We start from the raw sequence: 18,072 nt of genomic DNA on the forward strand, positions 1-18,072 counted from the left end.
CTCCATTTGGTTCCTTCCAATTAATTTTACAATGGAACTTGCTATGTTTATCATATCTGAACCGAATCAGAATAAATTTAAACCGAGTCCAAACCAAATTTTAAAAATATTCGAAAAGGCTAAATTTTCTACCTTAGAATAACTGAATTCCGATTAAATCTAAAACAAACCCTGTCGGATAAACGAACATCCATGCCTACTAACTACTTGGTCTGAATTATTTATAACCAAGAACACCCTTGTTCTATCAGATAATTTCATAAATTAGAGTAAATAAAGTCGTTGGGCTGGAACTTTGAGGAGAGAAAACTTATGATAAAACGTTTTTATGTCTATTGTTATAGATTTTATATAAATATATGAAGGCTCAACTAGTTTAGGTATGAATGTTAAGAATGAAGATTCGACTTTATATCATCTGTAAATGTTCACCAACCAAATAAACTTTTTTTAAGAAAAGAAGAATGTCGAAAGAGGGAAAACTATCGAAGTTAGGCGTTACAAAGTCTTGGCTTGGAACAGCCTCATGATTTTTTATTCCATAACAGTATATATATATATATTCAAATCACATTTTAATCAAACACAGAAGAACCCTGCAAGGTCTAGAGAATATATATTATTTTTTGTCGCAATGGTTATGGTGAACAACAATTTTACAAAATCTATATAAGGAACTGTTGTTTAAAAACAGTCGAATGGTGTGGTTCGAACGAGGATATCATAGTAAATCCCATCCATACATTTCACTTTATCAACACACATAAATTCAACCAATAACATTCTATTATCCTAACTAACCCCAGAAAAATATCACAAGAATTATATCAAACTTTACAAACTTGAAAAAAAAAAGAAGAACTCTATCGACCAAGAACAACGGTGGAAGTGATCTCATTAGAAGAAACAATATATTGTTGGCTTGAATCAAGAGCAAAGTTGACATCTATGGAGTTCCTTCTGGTGGAAGTAGTAAACGTTGGTTGTTTTGGCACAGATAGCGTCGCTGTGTCACTCTCTAACATCAACAAAACTGCAGCCATGTTCGGTCTCTCCGCAGCCGAGTCTTGAACACATAGCATCGCCACATGTATGCATCTCAAGGCCTCACGCTTATTGCACGTGGCCCTTATCTTTGGATCCACAAGCTCCTCTGATCTCCCATGTGTATACAGATACCAAGCCTACAACATTTTCAGTTTCCACCATTAATTAGACCATATAAACCAAACCAAATATGTACATATATAAACCGATTAAACCAAAATACCAAACCGAAATTCAAATAAAATTTAAGAGGATTAATCATTGACTGAAAGTGAGAAGAAAAAGAGTCTATACTACTTTGTTTTGGGAAACTTACATAACCAATGAGACTTCCATGTTCAGAAGATCTAAGACTTGTGTTTCTCTTCCCACTTATGATCTCTAACAACAAGACACCGAAGCTGTAAACATCGGACTTCACCGAGAAAAGTCCTTCCATAGCATATTCTGGAGACATGTATCCACTACATTTACATAAACCAAAAGTAAGTAAATTGTTAAGATCATGATTTCTCCACAGAATCTTTCTTGAGAATGTGTTGTTACTTACTAAGTTCCAACAACGCGAACAGTGTTAGCTTCATTTTGGTTACCACCAAAGATCCTAGCCATACCAAAATCTGAGATTTTTGGATTCATCTCTCCGTCTAACAACACATTGCTAACCTTCAAATCTCTATGAATGATTCTCAATCTTGAATCTCTGTGAAGATAAAGCAACCCTCTTGCTATTCCTTCAATGATCGCAAACCGAAGTTTCCAGTCTACCAACTCTTGTTTCGTTTCATCTGTAACATTCAAAAGAACAAAGAATAAGAAGAATGTCTAGAAACAAAAGACTTACTTCTTTAACAAGAAACATACCGAAGATAAAGAAGTCTAAGCTTTTGTTAGGCATGTACTCGTATACAAGCATTTTCTCTTCACCCTCGAAGCAACAACCAAGTAACCTCACAAGATTCCTATGTTGAAGCTTTGCTATGAGAATGATCTCGTTCTTGAACTCATCAACTCCTTGTCCAGATTTACCAGACAATCTTTTCACAGCTATCTCTTGTCCATCTTCAAGAACGCCCTAACCAAAAGAAAAGAAAACATTTTCAACACAAATCTGAAAGACCAGAGACTTAGACTAGAAACAGGCCTATTCAACCGACCTTGTAGACTGGTCCGAATCCGCCTCTCCCTAGCTCATTCTCTCTGCTGAAGTCATTAGTAGCTTTCACTATAACTTTCAAACAGAACACAGGCAACTCTGATGTGTTTACTGCTTTTCCTTCGATCATTATGTCCACTGATCCTGTAAACGCCGAAGTTGTGTCTTTGGCCTTGGTCATATCAACAACCACAACCGATGTATCGGCGTCATGACCACAATATGTTCCTGAAACATCTGTAGATAAACAAGATCAAGATCAACTAAACTAGCCATGCAGTTTCGGTTTATTTGGTCGGGTATTTGCAGTTTGTTTCGGTTAATTCGGTTTGGCCATAGTTTCACCGACTTAAAATGAAAAAGTTGGTTCGATTTTCGGTTCTAAATTCGAGTCCGGGTTAGATTTCTTTTATTTATAAAAAAAAGAAAACTGGATATTTCGGTTAATTCGATTCGCTTAATTTCTGGTAATTCATTAAAAAAACAAAATTGGAGCCAAAACCAAAGTATTTGCAAAACCTTTCCGAACTAACCACTCGAACTGAAACCGGAACCGAACTGAAAACCAAAAATTTTGATTAGGTTCGGTTGGCTAAACTAAACAAAGAAATCGAGAAAGAACAGAAGTTAGTACCTTTCTTTCTCTTGAATCTCCATAGAAGCAGAGCAAAGACTGCTAACAAAACCACACCAGCAAGAACAGCCACAATCACCACAATCTTGGTTTTCTTGCTCTCCCCAATTTCAGAATCAGCAAGACGGACATGAAGAGAAGATCCACCAGCTTCAAACTGCTGTAAATCAACTAAATCTTGGTTCCAAATCATGCATCCAATACCATTAACAAAAGAAAAAGCAGTGCAAGAACAGTTGTTCAGACACCTAGCTTTACAATCCTCAGGATCAGCAAGGCTATGCTCAGGAGTCTCAAAATCAGGCAGCTTCACAGACTTCAGAGTCAAGTACTCATCCTCTCCAACATTATTACTAACGTTCCTCTCGCACTTCAACGGTGTCCTCCTCCTACAACCTCTACTCCAGTTCCCTACGGAAACTGGCTCGTACCCTTTAACACAGCTACAGATTCCATTGTCTCCTCTCATGTTACATATACCGAAACTCCCACAACGGTTGTACTTATCACACTCGCTCTCTGGAGCAGACTGAAACTTAGTCCATTTCCTTGAAGTCTCGTTCCATCTCAGCTCCTCTTCGGTCCCGTTATGAAGAACCTTAAACCTAAGCAGAACCGTTGGGTCAGAAGGAACATACGTGAAGTACACGCTACCTGTTTCATCAGGAGGAGAAGAAAGCTTGAACCCGTAAAGATAGTTCGTCAACAGAGCCATGTTAGGTATCCCTGTGAAGATAGCTGAGTTCCACTGTCCGCTTCTCCATCTCCTCGTCTTGTTGCTTCCCCAGAGGACAATCTCTGGTGCTCCTGAAGGATCAACCCCCAACGAGAAGTTACCAGGAGAAGGGTCGTTCTCTGATCTCCACGACACGAAAGCTAGGTTATCTCCGGTTTGGGGGTTCACACGAACTCTCATGTTAGGCAAGAACGTGTCCGTTGGGTGATTGAAACTCTCCCAGATGGCTCTCTCTGAGCTAACTTCTATCAACTCGAAGTTCCCTGTATCACGTATAGCTCCGACTCTGTTGTTGTTGCTGGTCGATGTGATGTTTGAAGACCAGACAGTTATGTTTTGTCCGTTTAGTAACACGAGGTTACCGTCGTTGCTTATGGTAAGAACTCCGGATTGGTCTGAAATAGGGGTTTCTCTGTTTGCTACCCAAACGACAGCTTTATCTTCGATGTTTCCGTACCAGATTCCAAGATAACGACCAGTGGAGGATCCAGGACTGAAGAAACCGAGCTCGAACGTCTTTTGTGGAGAGACTAAAGGTTTGTGATTAGAACCGTCTCTAAGAAACTCGTCTCTTCTGATTGTATCTTGAGCCATGGAAGATTCATAGAGGGACAAGAAGATGAAGAAGAAGAGAGAAAGAGAGAGTGGAGTTCTGCTAGAGCTTCTCATTTTACTGATTTTAGCAGAAGATAACCCAAGTGAGGATGTTTGTAATAAAGGTTTTGGTTTCGAGGATATGCTTAGAGAGGAAAGGAAGAAGGATAACAATGGTGGAAACTTCATTGGGTATTAAAAGTAAAAGAGAGGTGACAAAAGGAGAATAATACAAGAAAGGGACGGTGGCTGTTTGTGCGACTTAACTGTTTAATAAGAGAAGTTTCCTTTTCTCGTTTTCAAAGTTTGAAAGTTGGACCTTTGGTCGTTGTCATCTATCATTCTATTGGGTAAAAACAATATAAAAAGTCAAATTCCTTGGATTAAAAGTCACCTTTTTAATTGCATTTCATTTCTCTTCTTTTTTTCAACGTTATACAACCTGCAGACATGTGTTTTGGGTTATGACCTAATTTCAACAAAAAGAAATTTACATCTAAGGTTTTTTAACAGTTGCAGTTTAGGTGATTGATTAGAGTTTAGTATGATTAGTATGAATTACATTATTAATATTTGGAAGAAAGTAAGAAGTGCCACACAAGTGGAGCAGGTCAGCTTTGTACATTAGTTTATTGCTTTATGATATTTTTTTAAAAGGCTTGTTGGTGTTTCCGTTGGCCGCCACATTGACTCATATGGTCAAATAATCAGCACATCGGATTTGGATGGTCTTGTCTCTATTTTATAGCACGTGAAATATTTTACTTTTACTTTATATTCATTCATTTAACTGTTGTTTTATCACCTAAACCCCAATGATACGCAAAACTTAAGATTCTATTTTTGCATGACGTTAAAACTATCTTTGCAAAAGAATATCGATGAAGCCAAACATCAAGTGGGATATACACTGGCAAGTGGCGGCAAAGCATATAATGATACAATGCCAGATCGTTTTTTTTTTGTGGAGTTCGCATTATTGATTAATTTTAGTGGATTAGCTGAATCAAAAGTGAATAAGGTTAAGGTTAAGGTTAAGTATAATAAAGAGAATGTGTCTACTAGGCTATACCCATTAATATGTATAGATATAAATACTCCAGAAGGGTCCACCGTCCACAATGCGGGTCAAGAGTTCTTATCATTACGTTATTTAGGGGTTTAGGATAAAGACGATTAAATTCACCAACACTGTTTTGTCTTTGATATAGACTTCTACTAACCTAAACGTTGTTTTACTCGTGATACAATTATGTATGATGTTCACATTTATACATATTTGATTGTTATACACGTACTCTTTTTTTTTAAAGTTATATGTTATAAAATTTCGAACCTAGTAAAACAATCTGTAATTGAAAATATAATATTTTCCTTTTCCTTCCTATTTTAAATAACGTTTAAGCTGCAGTGTTCTAGTAGAACCTTTGGGGACATATCCGTAACTCTAATTTATAGACATTTCTTTGAGAAATTGAAAAAATAGGATTGATATTGGCTTTGCAATTGTACTTCAAATTTTAAAATAATGTTGACTTAACGACTTCCTCAGTACTTCAGAAACAATTAAGGTTAATAATTTTTGATTGATATTGAAAATCAAGCCAGACTGTCTGAAAAATCATACAAACAAAACCCATTAAAAGACTAAAACAAAACAATCAAACTTTCTTTACAGATTGAAGCTTGTTAACGAGGAGATAACTCAGAAACAGTGACATCATTCGACGAACTTTGTAACCCTTCAGTCGAAGAAGAAACATTCAAAGGTACCACACTTTCCAACACAAAAGCAGGCCTCGAAGGTGTCGGGAGAGTAAAGGAGTTGCTATTGAGCATGAGAGCAACCGAAGCCATAGTTGGTCTAGTCGCTGCACTCTCTTGAACACATAAGAGACCAATGTGTATGCATCTCAAGATATCGTTTCTTGACCCCGTGGTTAAACTTGGATCGATCACGCTTAGTATAACGTCTTCTCTCCAGCTTCTCCATACCTTAGAAGACAAAAATGAACATTTAACATGATTACAAAAACCCGAAACACCAGTTTGGTTCTGTATAGGCTGTCAAATGGATAGGAAGACCATGGATCGTCTGTGTTCAAATCTAAACGGGTCAATTTGTCCATGGACAAAAGTGGGTGTGACTATGTACATGGTCGGTCAATTAATCTAAATTTTTTTGACCTAAATGAGATTGAAATCTTTTATTTTTTGCTAAATCCATAAAAATAAAATTTTCACCAAAACCATCAAAATCATACAATGAAAATTTTCACCAAAATCATAAATGAGTTTTTCCACAAAAATCGTGAAAATAATATATCTACCAAAACCGTAAACTCGGATTTCCCCGCAAAATGCAAAACGAGTTTTTATATCAAAACACCACAAAATATTGTAGTCTCTCCAAAATAATAAAACAAGTTTTCGAGCAAGAACTTCTGTGTACTTACCCAACTAAGAAGATCCTCTGCATCTTCATCATCATCACTTCCTCGACCATTGTTGTTTCTCTTACCTGTAATGATCTCAATGACTAACACACCAAAGCTGAAAACGTCTGTTTTCACTGAAAATTGTCCGTGTATTGCATATTCTGGAGCCATGTAACCGCTACAAAGATGAAATGAAAATAAAAAGTTTAAACATGTGTTTTTTACGACTTAATAAGCTAGCAAAGATTAAAATTTACTCCGTTCAAAAAAAAAGATTAATATTTACTTACTAAGTTCCAGCGATCCTGCTTGTGAATCGATGTGTCATGGTTAGCCCTTGGTCAAAAAGCTTAGCTAATCCAAAGTCCGCGATTTTCGGATTCATTTCTTGGTCCAAAAGAATGTTGCTAGCTTTAAGATCACGGTGAATGATACGGTAACGAGAGTCTTCATGGAGATAAAGAAGTCCTCTAACAATTCCACCAATCATTTTGTGACGCACTCCCCAATCCAAAACTTGACGCTTCTCAAGATCTGCAACGGTGTAAAGATCAATACAGAGGGAAACAACTAATGGTAGGGGATCATATGGAGGAGAGTAAAATATTATACCAAAGATGAAATGGTCAAGACTAGCGTTCTTGATGAACTCATAGACAAGGAGTCTTTCTTGTCCATGTATGCAGAAACCTAAAAGCCTAACCAAGTTCCTATGCTGAAGCTTTGCAAGTAGTAATATTTCGTTCTTGAATTCGAGGTCTCCTTGTCCTGAAGTTCCTGACAATCTTTTCACCGCGATTTCTTGACCATGAGAGAACACACCCTGAGGTATACATAGAGTCCTCCAAGTAAGCAAAAACCAAGGTTATATTGATAAGAAGTCTTGTCCAAGGAACTTTACCTTATAAACTGAACCAAACCCACCACGTCCAAGTTCGTTTGCTGGTGAAAAGTTGTTTGTTGCAGTCTTAAGATTTTCGAAGTCAACTGATAGAGAATCTGTGTTTGAGAACTCATCCTCAGCGACTGATCCGGACAGAGGTGAACTCCCAAGAACTGAATATGCGGACAGTAGTTCTCAGTAACAAGACTTTTACTTCTTAACAGCATAACATCAACAAAAACAAGAGCACTGTGTTACTATATACCTTTGACTCTATCTCTAGACTTGTTCCTCTTCCACTTCAAGACCAAACATAGACAAATAGCAAATAAAGCAACAAGAACTATTGGAATGACTATCGCAATAACGACTTTAGATCCACCTTTGCCCTTTCCTGCAATAAAAACATTCACTTACTTACTCTTAGAACACACAAGAGACACATTCAAACACTTCTATGTTACCTGTCTTCTCAGTTTTTGCAGCTGGTGTTGGTGAACCAGAAGTACCAGGTGGATCAGGCTCTAGGTCTGAGTCAAGCTCATAGAATCTCCACGTCTCAAACCGGAAGTTACAGCTAGGACAAGACCACCTTAGACCAATCTCACCATCACAACAACTAGGGATGCTCTCAAACCCATAAATCAAACAGTCATTACAATCCTCTTCAGACAAATCAGGCGTGCACTGCGCACTTCCGTAGAATCTCCTATACCCCGGAGAAGCCGAACTGTTCCCTTGAGCGTACTTCCTGTTCCCCCCACCACCAGCCGCAACCCCTTTGAGCCTATTCAGCAGCTCTCTCTGAAGACGCTCAAACTCGTCTCTGTTCGATGATATCGTCTCACCCGCACGAAAAGACAGCGTCGGGTCTGTTTCTTTCCTTCCGTAGATTGTTCTGTTAGAGTAACGAAACATGCACTGCGTGTACCACACGACAGCTTGCTTTGAACGTGGACACTGCTCGGTGAGGTTTCTTGCAGCTGTCTGGATACAGCTGAGACAGTCATCTCTTCTGACTTCTCTTCTACAAAGACCAATCGCGTAAGCCTTTTCTCCAGAGGATGAGTCTCCGGAGGAGAGGTTGTAGAAGCCATAAGGTTTTGATGTTAGCGAGGAGAGTGAGGAGACGAGGCGGTTGAGGTTTCCGGCAAAGGAGCTGTTGGCTGTGAAGTTTCCTCGGTCTACACAGTTGAAGTCTGGATCAAACACGTAAGTATCTACCTGAGCTAAGGCCGGAAATGGAACAGACGTTAGGACACAACAAGCAAAGAAGAAGCAGATAACTCTGACATGTTCCATGGAGAGCTTGAAGTTTTTTTTTTCTTTTTTTTTGCTGTAATGCGTTTAGATATGGTTAAAGCCGTAACGCTCGATCTTATTTGACCTTGCAGAGTGTGTGTTATTGGCACTATTTCAAAATCGGACAGCGGAAAGCACACAACTTGGTGATAAAAAAAAACATTATAAAATAAAAATACAGTGGCAGACACAAAGCGGACAAGGTTTGTGAGGTACTTGGGTCCCCCCCGCATGATGATAGATTCATAGAACTAACTATATAAAACTAACGAGTTGCTGCAGTGAATCAGCCAATCAAGTCAGCGCCTCAACGGTCTGTTAAAAAACGTTATTTAAATAAGAAGTGATTAAGATAGTTAATTAATCGCCCTAAAACGCTCTCAAAAAAGGGGATAGCAAAGGCGATTAGGGTTTCACCACCCTTTCGCCGCCGTTGATTTCGCCTCACGCTTATCAACGAGAAGCTTCTTCCTCTTCCCTTCCTTCCTTCCTCTCCTTCCATGGCGCCGCTTGTAGCAGGTCCAGCTTCCCTTTCACGCCCTCCCTCAGACCCACCAGATTCGAGTTTGAAGGTTGCTCTCCCGTTAAATCCTCCAGATCCGCCGGTTCCTCCTGACCCTCCGCCTGATACATTATTTTTCACGGGTTTCCTTCAGTTGTACGATCTATGGGTCGCAGTTACTTTTCCCCATAAGTTCTCAGATCCAGATCTATGTTCGATAATTTCATATGAACTAGTTTCGTTGGATCCGAGCTTTTCTGTGTTAGTTCCGACTGTTTCGGTTGCATTTCGTTATGCTGCCTCTGTTGGCACTTTTGTGGTCTATGAGTGGTCCTTTACTGCAGTATGCAGGTGTTGTCCATTTACTGCAGTATGCAGGCTTACTTCCACCTTTGCTCTAATGGCTTTTGCAATGATAAGGCATTCTCTCCTCTTGTGGCAGCTTGGAGTGAAAGTTCTTAAATTATGTATCCTTCCAGCAAATCTGGTTTGTTTGGGCAGTAATTGCCTTTATTTCTCCTTTAAGGAGTGTTTTGTCCTCCCACATCTATCACTTGTTATTAGTGAAATTGTTATAGGGAGTATTGTTTTGAAGATGGTTCTGTATGAAGCAGAAGCGAAGGTGTTTATCGTCTCTCGTTTAGATGGTGTCAACTGTCTGACCTCTTTGACCATGGAGGTTTTCATCTCTCCCCTTTATTGTTTCGAACAGGAATGTCAAGTTGAAGAAGTTTTCTTGTTTGACTGTCCACTTTCGGAGACAACGGTGGTTGAACTTGTGATATCACCTTTATCTTTAAGCTTTTATTTGAGTACTTGTTTAAGCTTTCTCAATTGCTTGTCCAGTGTATTGGTCTATGATTTGGTTTGTTTGGTTCCTTGTAGCCTTATTGTATCCTCCATTGATGGAGTTAAACTCTTTTAAGTTTCAATGAAAGTTGTTTGACCAAAAAAAAAAAAAAATAATAAGTGATTATTGCTTTCTTCTTTCCTCGTAAAGTGCCAATAATGAACTGGAATAAAAAAGAAACTGAAAATCTAACTTTAAATAGTTTTTCAAACCAACTAAATATTCAAAATAATCTTTACTATAGATAGTAAACGCAGTTATTAAAATAGCCCACAGACTCCATCAACTATCAGGCCCGGACCAAAGTCGAAAAGATCTTAAACATACTATATAACCGGGATAAACCGAACCAAAAAACTTGTCCAAGTAACTGTTCCTTCCACTTTTTAAAACTAACGAATGGGAACAGTTTGAAAATCCAGTTTCATTATTGTACAAAGCAGAAACAGGGCAAGTGTTTAGAAATGTCCGTTAGTCACATTGTTCAATATGTTTCGTTATGTCCGTGATCATGGCTCTATTGGAAAGAAGAATGAAATCTGATCATCAACTCACGTTTCGAATATTTTTCTTAATGGTTTTGACTTTGATCTGCTATGAGTTTCTTACTAAACGTAAACAGAACCAGTAATGGTTCCTGAGAATGTAAGGTAAACTCTGTTTTTCTCTCTTCTTTAATTCTTTCTTTGCTTGCACGTTTCTAAACCAGAGAGCAAAAAGAGATCCCTCCTGAAATTTAGGAGAGACGCCCATGTAATTTAAGGTATAGGACAAAAGTAGACATTACTGTTTCAGGTTTCTCAAGGTTTTCTTTCTTCATAGAAACCTCTTCTTCTTCTTCTTTAAATCTCTCTATTAAATCAGACTAATTTTTTTAACATTTCTGAGTTTACTGAATTCTGCAAACTTTCCTTCCCTTTCCTTTTTACTTAAATCCAGGATCATTCTTTGGTTTCCTTGCAAGGATCATTTATCTAACAAACCCTTCCTTTACATATTTTTTCTATTCTTCATTTCCAATCTCCCATAACATGATTATCTTATGCAACAGTCATGAAGATTAGAGCAGCAGAAACAAGAACCTGATTTACTCCAAGATTTCTTAAAATATCCTGCGTCATCAGCTTGAAAGACAATGCTAGCTTTCTCAAAGATAGCTAGGTTCCCAGGGTTGCTTCAAACTCGAGCTACCGTATTCTTAATCAGAAACTACCATAAACAACCTATCGAAGTTGTCTGGAAGAAACCAGAACACGGATGGACAAAGCTAAACTTTGATGGGTCAAGAAAACAAGGACAAGCCAGCATCGGAGGAATATTCAGGAACCACAAGGCTGAGTTCCTTCTCGGATACTCAGAACGCATAGGAGAGGCCACAAGCACCGTGGCAGAATTCGCAGCACTCAAAAGAGGGCTAGAGCTGGTCCTAGAAAACGGATGGACTGATCTATGGCTCGAAGGAGACGCCAAGATCATTATGGATATCATCTCCAAGAGAGGGAAATTGAGATGTCAAGAAGCAAAAAAGCATGCGAATTACATTAATGTGGTTATGCCTGGTCTTAGCAACTGCGTTCTGAGCCATGTTTACAGAGAAGGGAATCGAGCGGCTGATAAATTGGCTAAGTTAGGACATCAGTTTCAGGATCCTAAAGTCTGGAGACTTCAGCCCCCAGACATAGTCCTACCGATTATGCATGAAGATGCACAAGGTAAGATTGTTCTTAGAACAAAATGATCCCAAAACGAGTAAATAAATTGTGTGTATATATCATCAGATTTTGTCAATAACAAGCTAACAAATGTAAATAGTTATTCATTGTTGTAACATCAAGATATTTCAGACTTTTGTAACATGTAAATTGCAGTATATATCATTAGATCTTGTAGAAAGCAAGCTCAAATGTGTAAATGTTTTAAGAAAAGGAATCAGTTGAATATCAATGCTTCTTTATTATTCAACACCCGGCAACAATCTAAATGACAAATGAATCCCCCCCCCTTTTGCTTTCTTGTTTGTTTATTTCTATATATTTTTAACATCCTGCTCAATGGTCAAGAATCAAGATTTGGTACCTCTAGTTCTAGTTATAAATCTCGATGCAGCGCTTGAATCTGAAGATGTCCGCTCCCGGATTTCCTTTATAGCTTCGCTGACTTTATGGATCGCCATTTTCTTCACCTGGATTAAGCAGAGCAATACATATACATAAGCATTACTCCATTTCTATTCGATCTTGTTTAAAACCAAGGGGAACTTACCTCAATCTTGTTTGCTTTCGTTTTGAGGCTCTGGGGAAGTTGATTAAGCTCGTCCACTCGTTTGATAGATTCAGTAACGTGCTCAGGTGAAAGAAAATTCAGGACCGCATTTACGCAAGACTAGCAAAATATGCAAAAGCTGTGTTAAAAGAGAGTACTAACTTTGTGATTATAAACAAGGCAAGAGCATGCTAAGTGCTAAAAATACCGTGTTCTTTCTATTTTGGTATGGACATCCAGCAGGGACGATGACTGCTTCCCCAACACATTGATCAAAACTCCATGGTTCAACGTCTGAAGAAACAGAATAAGCGGCATGAAAGTGAGTAAGTAATAACACAATGGTAAGATAAAGAAAAATAGAAGAAATGAGGATGTGATACTTACCAAATTCTTCTTTAAGCCTTGCTTTGTGATACTCATCAAGGTAGTAACTCTGCTCAAGTAATGGATGACTTGCCTGCAACAATGATACATAAAAAATGAACGATTGTTATATTGTAGAAGTGTTTAAACAATCAACCCAAAAACTTACTTTTGTTTTGGTGGAATCCATGGATGCTAGCTCAAGATAATGGTTGTTCATATAGTCAAGAAGTTTAGAAACATCTTGCGTCCGGAATACATCCCATTGTGCACCACAAGAGTTGCTTAGGCTTTCGTCTACACAGGAGTCATTGGAACTTTCTCTTTCCTCTACCTGAAACTCACTGCCTAAACAAAGTTGTGAAGATTCTGAGTCAGAACTAGAATAGTCGTCCGGCAGATCCATCTGAACATATGAAGCGTCATTCCTATCTAGTCTGTTTCCCCTACCAAATCTGCTCTCCTTGACCTTTCCTGGGGTTTTAGATCTTACTCTTCCGATTTTTCTCATTAGCTTTCTTATTCTGCAGATCTGTTTTGTGGAAACTTCTGTTTCTGTGACATGCAACAAGATATCGACCTGCAGAGCAAATCAAAAGCTTGAGCAAAATACAACTAGATCTGAAATTTAAACAAAGAAAATGTACCTGACCTCAGTTTGCTATCAATGTAAATCTTTAATGTGTAAAGCTAAGAATTGTGACGGAAAAAAGGGAAACCTCAGCCAGAAATGAAATGACTCAGAAAACTTACCGTGTCACAAGTTTCAAAACCTAACTTCTTCACATAATCAGGCTTTGCATCCTCACCACTCCTGTAGGAAATACTGAGGCATGGACCTAGCTTGGGTGTCTGGATACTGTCAGGTAGGTCGGCAGCCATATTTAGTAGACCACACCTCGGATCCATGTAATGAGGAAGTGGTAATACTCTCAGTATTTCAGCATAATGGTTTGGGAAATGTTCTTTAAACAGAGAAGATGAAAGCCATCCATCCAGCTTCAGTCTCTCTTGACAAGTATTAGTCTCAGCCTTTCCTCTCAAAGACCCAAGAAAAACTTGCTTTACCCCAACTTCTACCTGTCATTGAATAAGAATCATGCCACAAAAAGGGTATCAGAATCCATAAAGAGAAAGAGCAGAGTTAATATTTACAGAACATAAGTCACCAACCTCAAACCAATCCATGCAATCAGTTATATTGCCGATTTTTCTATTGCTGTTCCTAAGATAGCTACAGAACATGGCTACTGGATCCCAGTTAAGGGTTGAGCCTCCCTTTAACACACTACGAACTATAACAGGATGCCCTTTGCTCCAGTGTGTCTGAAAATGTTCGAGATTGTTTTGCTGAAAACCCATCACTGTGGGATAGTACAAAAAGTTACCAGTCACGTCATCACATCTCCTGGATGCTTCTTTCAAATGGCTGTCAGTACTATTAGCAGATTGCTTTTCTCTTCCAAGACAAAATGGGCATCCCAAGTATCTATCTAAGACTTCAGGCAACTCATAGCAACTGACTATTTCCTCTGCACTGGTCTCTAACTTTCTTGTCAGCTCCAGAGAGTATAAACTTCTCAAGGAAAGGTTATTCCTGCGGCCTTTGACTTCTTTCAGCTTACAATCCGTTAGAGCTTCTTTTAGAGATTGATCCCAAGCATCAGATAAGGGTGGCTTACCAGATTCTATACCATTCGAGTATTTAACTAACCCAACCTTTCTGGACAAGCTCCCTTGACTCCTGTCTCCATCAGAACTCCGCCTAAGAACAGAGGAGCTGCAGGTGCAATTTTTTTGAGAATCCACAATGGCAGAGTCACAACTGTTTCAATTCGGACAGATATTAGTTGTAAGATAAAAGCTCACAGCAGATAACATGATATGAAAACCTTAGCAGTAGAAGAGAACAAGGTAAAAGAGGGAGCACCAGGGTTGTTGATCATCAGAGGTTAATTCAGAGCTATGGAATTGCCGTTCATCTAGATTTCCCCCTATCAGAAAATCAAAAGATAGGAGTGAATTTAATTTAAAAGAACCGTCGGATCCAGAATAAGAGTCTAACTATCTACACACCTTTCGTTTCTGTGCCATTTTCGACCTCTACATTGTCTTCTGAGTTGATTCCTTTCAATACTGGAAGAAGCATGCACACAGCATAGTGTAGATGCAAAACCCTGTCAATATCATTCCTAACATTCCGAGAATTCTGAAAACAATGTTAAAGAAGTAAATATCTGCAGGAAGACGAAAAATAAGAATGCAAACTATTTAAAGGCTAAATAACACACTATCAGATAGTCAGACCTTACATTCAGTGACTCCAGACAGAGTGGCTAAGCAAGACTTGCACCTACATGATCCACAGCATACAGGGCATTTTTTCTCAACTTCTTCTTTTGATCCCTTGTTCCTAGTTCATTCCAAGCCACCACAATTCAATAAAATGACTGATTACAGAAAAGAGTATCTGGTAATACATCCAAACGTTTTACGCCACTTAATTGTGGAGTAAGTAGAGACGAAATCTAAACAAGCCGGGAAGTAAAATACTCTCTACGCAAATAAAGCCTCCCTGTATCCCCTAGGTTAACAAAACTTATGGAATCTAGTGGGGATTAACCTTACCCCTTAGTAGAACTATTCTCTAATGCAATTCTTATTCTAGATGCTGATTCACAAACGCTAAAGAGACCATTCAGCAAAAACAAAAAGACCAAGGCTTTCTGTAAACAATACAAGTAAAGCAATCATGAAATGTACCTTTTCTCGATACAATCAACGCAAAAGAAGTTTCGTTCACAACTCAGACAGCTAATCAAGTCCTCAGATCCTCTGGTTCCACACCAATGACACCTCTTCTTTGCATTAACCAATTTACCCTTGAAAGGAACCGCCTTTACAGAAATCACACAAAACCCAAATAATAAGAATATATATATATATATGGATACACAAAGTGTAAAGCTTTCTGTTACCTGCATCTTCCGAAAAGGAAAACGGTCAATGTTCTTAGACCTGAATCTTCTACTAGTGATGGAGATAGCTTCTTGTCCTACTTTAACGTCACAAGGAGATGAGACATCGCTTGTAGTGGGAGAAGGTGGAGAGATAGACATAATGCCATTAGGTAGAACCTTCGTTAACTCTTCCCCAACAAAACCATTAAACCCTTTCTTCTTCTTCTTCTCCTTCTTCTTTGGTATCTTCTTTGGTATCTTCTTCTTGTTCTTCTTCTCAGCTTCTCTCTTCAACGCCAACCCTATCAAATCCAACTGCATCTTCCTCACCGCTTCGTCATCATCAGCCTCCTCTGCTTCTCGCTTCCTCTTCTTCGATTCCCCCAATTCACTATCCCTAATAATCCCTCCTTCCTTTGAAGACGCCGATTCGTCTCCTTTACTTGATCTAGCGAGCTTCATCGTCGACGACGCAGCAGCAGCAGCAGCAGCAGCTTTCTCCCTGTCCCGCTTCAGAGTGAGCTGAGAGGTGTGAGTCTCGCAGAGCTTCTTCCCTTCCAAAGCCCGTCTCTTGCACCGCCATTGCTTCCCGTCTGAGCGGTTGCACCGGAACTCGTCAGGGATCGCCTCGTTCGCCGACATTCTCGAATTACAGTAAAAAAATCTCTGAATTTCAGATGAGAAAGTTCTCCGGTGGAATCTCTCGTGATCGTGAGTTTAAGTGATCTGAAACCAGAGAGGACGGAGCTTTGTCGAGAGAGAGAGAGAGAGATAGACGGGAAAAAAAAAAAAGGAGGAGCCTTTATGAAGAGGGAAGCAAGTGGTAGTTTTGTGATTATGTGAAGAATGAGGGTCTTGTTTTCGTAACGTAATATCGCAAATATCCAGAAGATCTTCCGTTTCTATTTTGTTTTTTTTATTTTTTTTTTATTATAAATGAACGAATTATATGCTTCGGGATTATAGGAAATTTTACATATTTCATCTTTTTTACCTAGTTTTCTCTTAATCTTTAATGGTTTCTAGTTTTACATATTTTTCAGTTGATTTCATATTGATTCAATTGGACAAAAATGTATCTTTAACATTATACTTATATATTGTAACAATATAAAGATGTACTTTTGTAGTTATCATGCTAATTATATGATTATTTAAATGTGAAGTAAAGATAACACAAGTTTCAAATGTATTACCATGTTCATGTTTCATAGAGTACCAGCTATATTATAATGAATTTTAAGATTGATAATTATTAACTTTGACCAAACAAGATATAATTATTTAAGATATATCATACAATACGTTATCACTTTAACAAAACAAATTATTTAAAAAAATCTATGTTTTCCAAAAAAAAAAAGTATTTTAAAAATGTTGTATAATGTAGATATATTTTTAGGTGCAAAATAACAAAATAATATTAAAATATTTTGTGTTACAAAAAAAAAAAATATTAAAATATTTTCAAATGTTAAAAAAAAATAAATATGAACTTTACTGTAAACAAAAACAAATTATACGATGGTTGTTTAATATTATATAAATTTTATATACTTGAATTATTAATCTATGTTTATATTGGAATTATTAACTTCGACTCCTACAACTTCTGATTTCTAAGATACCGATTAGTTAGATTGTGGCTGTAGAAAAATTACAGAAGAATTTAGACTGTATAATTTTTTGATGTAGATGTATCTAATGTAGCTGTAGAAATTAAATAACAGAAATGATGAAAAGAAAATATTCCTACAGCAATATTTTTAAAAAGAAATAATTTCCTATATCCATATTGTTTTGTTTTAGAAAATAAATTTTTTACAACCATTTTTTTATTTTATCGACTTTGGCTTTAAAAACTATTTAAAATACGATTGGTAATTTAAGTGGTTGTAGATAGAAATTTAACCAAAAGCCACTAGTTATTATCCAATCAATCACCCCCAATATTATAGAACCTAAGGTTGTAGGACTAAAACACTATAACTAATCTGACTGGAAGTTTATGGTCAAGTGGTAAAATAAAGAGTTTAAGATGTATCACATTTCAGGTTTGATCTATTTTGTCATACGAATTTAAATCACATTTTTTGGTCACTCTACACGTATATAGACTACTGCTTTTCAATCTATTTGAATATCCATGACATGGTATATCTATGGACTACATTTCTCATCCGAAGGTTGTGTCATAAATTCGGGTTTAACCCTTTTTAGTCAGAAAAAATCAGTATAATTAAAAAAGTTTCCAACGTGTGAATTGATTTAATAATATAGGGCTTGTACTTCTGTTGTTGGGCTTTTAGTTCGATTTTATAAACTTTACTAAGCCCGTTCCG

At 37.7% G+C, this 18,072-nt stretch overlaps 4 protein-coding genes across 6 annotated transcripts; 1 reads left to right on the top strand and 3 right to left on the bottom strand.

The window, feature by feature from the left end:
- Positions 1-739: 739 nt before the first annotated feature.
- Positions 740-4,352, bottom strand: LOC108831829 (G-type lectin S-receptor-like serine/threonine-protein kinase B120). The gene is made up of 6 exons (XM_018605337.2): positions 2,838-4,352; positions 2,205-2,440; positions 1,912-2,122; positions 1,598-1,835; positions 1,364-1,511; positions 740-1,184 (listed from the first exon to the last, which is right to left on the bottom strand). Exons 1-6 carry the CDS (start codon positions 4,240-4,242, stop codon positions 864-866), a joined length of 2,559 nt encoding a protein of 852 aa, XP_018460839.1. The 5' UTR covers positions 4,243-4,352; the 3' UTR covers positions 740-863.
- Positions 4,353-5,733: 1,381 nt separating this feature from the next.
- LOC108831832 (cysteine-rich receptor-like protein kinase 29) lies at positions 5,734-9,082 on the bottom strand. 2 transcript variants are annotated; one of them, XM_018605340.2, is made up of 7 exons: positions 7,953-9,072; positions 7,754-7,882; positions 7,507-7,661; positions 7,218-7,428; positions 6,896-7,139; positions 6,624-6,783; positions 5,734-6,162 (listed from the first exon to the last, which is right to left on the bottom strand). In XM_018605340.2, exons 1-7 carry the CDS (start codon positions 8,788-8,790, stop codon positions 5,857-5,859), a joined length of 2,043 nt encoding a protein of 680 aa, XP_018460842.2. In that variant the 5' UTR covers positions 8,791-9,072; the 3' UTR covers positions 5,734-5,856. The 2 variants fall into 2 exon arrangements, with proteins under 2 accessions (XP_018460842.2, XP_056859091.1); XM_057003111.1 differs by having other exon boundaries at positions 6,896-7,428; positions 7,953-9,082.
- Positions 9,083-10,891: 1,809 nt separating this feature from the next.
- LOC108831835 (uncharacterized) lies at positions 10,892-12,082 on the top strand. Its single transcript, XM_018605343.2, has one exon. The coding sequence runs from the start codon at positions 11,278-11,280 to the stop codon at positions 11,878-11,880; it is 603 nt and encodes a 200-aa protein (XP_018460845.1). The 5' UTR covers positions 10,892-11,277; the 3' UTR covers positions 11,881-12,082.
- Positions 11,955-16,517, bottom strand: LOC108831834 (lysine-specific demethylase JMJ28). 2 transcript variants are annotated; one of them, XM_018605342.2, is made up of 13 exons: positions 15,749-16,517; positions 15,534-15,667; positions 15,078-15,183; positions 14,847-14,979; positions 14,701-14,764; positions 13,944-14,595; positions 13,524-13,850; positions 13,221-13,350; positions 12,940-13,118; positions 12,792-12,864; positions 12,613-12,698; positions 12,405-12,524; positions 11,955-12,324 (listed from the first exon to the last, which is right to left on the bottom strand). In XM_018605342.2, the coding sequence occupies exons 1-13, from the start codon at positions 16,370-16,372 to the stop codon at positions 12,205-12,207; spliced, it is 2,748 nt and encodes a 915-aa protein (XP_018460844.1). In that variant the 5' UTR covers positions 16,373-16,517; the 3' UTR covers positions 11,955-12,204. The 2 variants fall into 2 exon arrangements, with proteins under 2 accessions (XP_018460844.1, XP_018460843.1); XM_018605341.2 differs by having other exon boundaries at positions 12,940-13,350.
- Between the last annotated feature and the right edge of the window lie 1,555 nt (positions 16,518-18,072).

Source organism: Raphanus sativus, chromosome 2 (genome assembly GCF_000801105.2).
Source record: "Raphanus sativus cultivar WK10039 chromosome 2, ASM80110v3, whole genome shotgun sequence".
NCBI classification, from domain to species: Eukaryota; Viridiplantae; Streptophyta; class Magnoliopsida; order Brassicales; family Brassicaceae; genus Raphanus; species Raphanus sativus.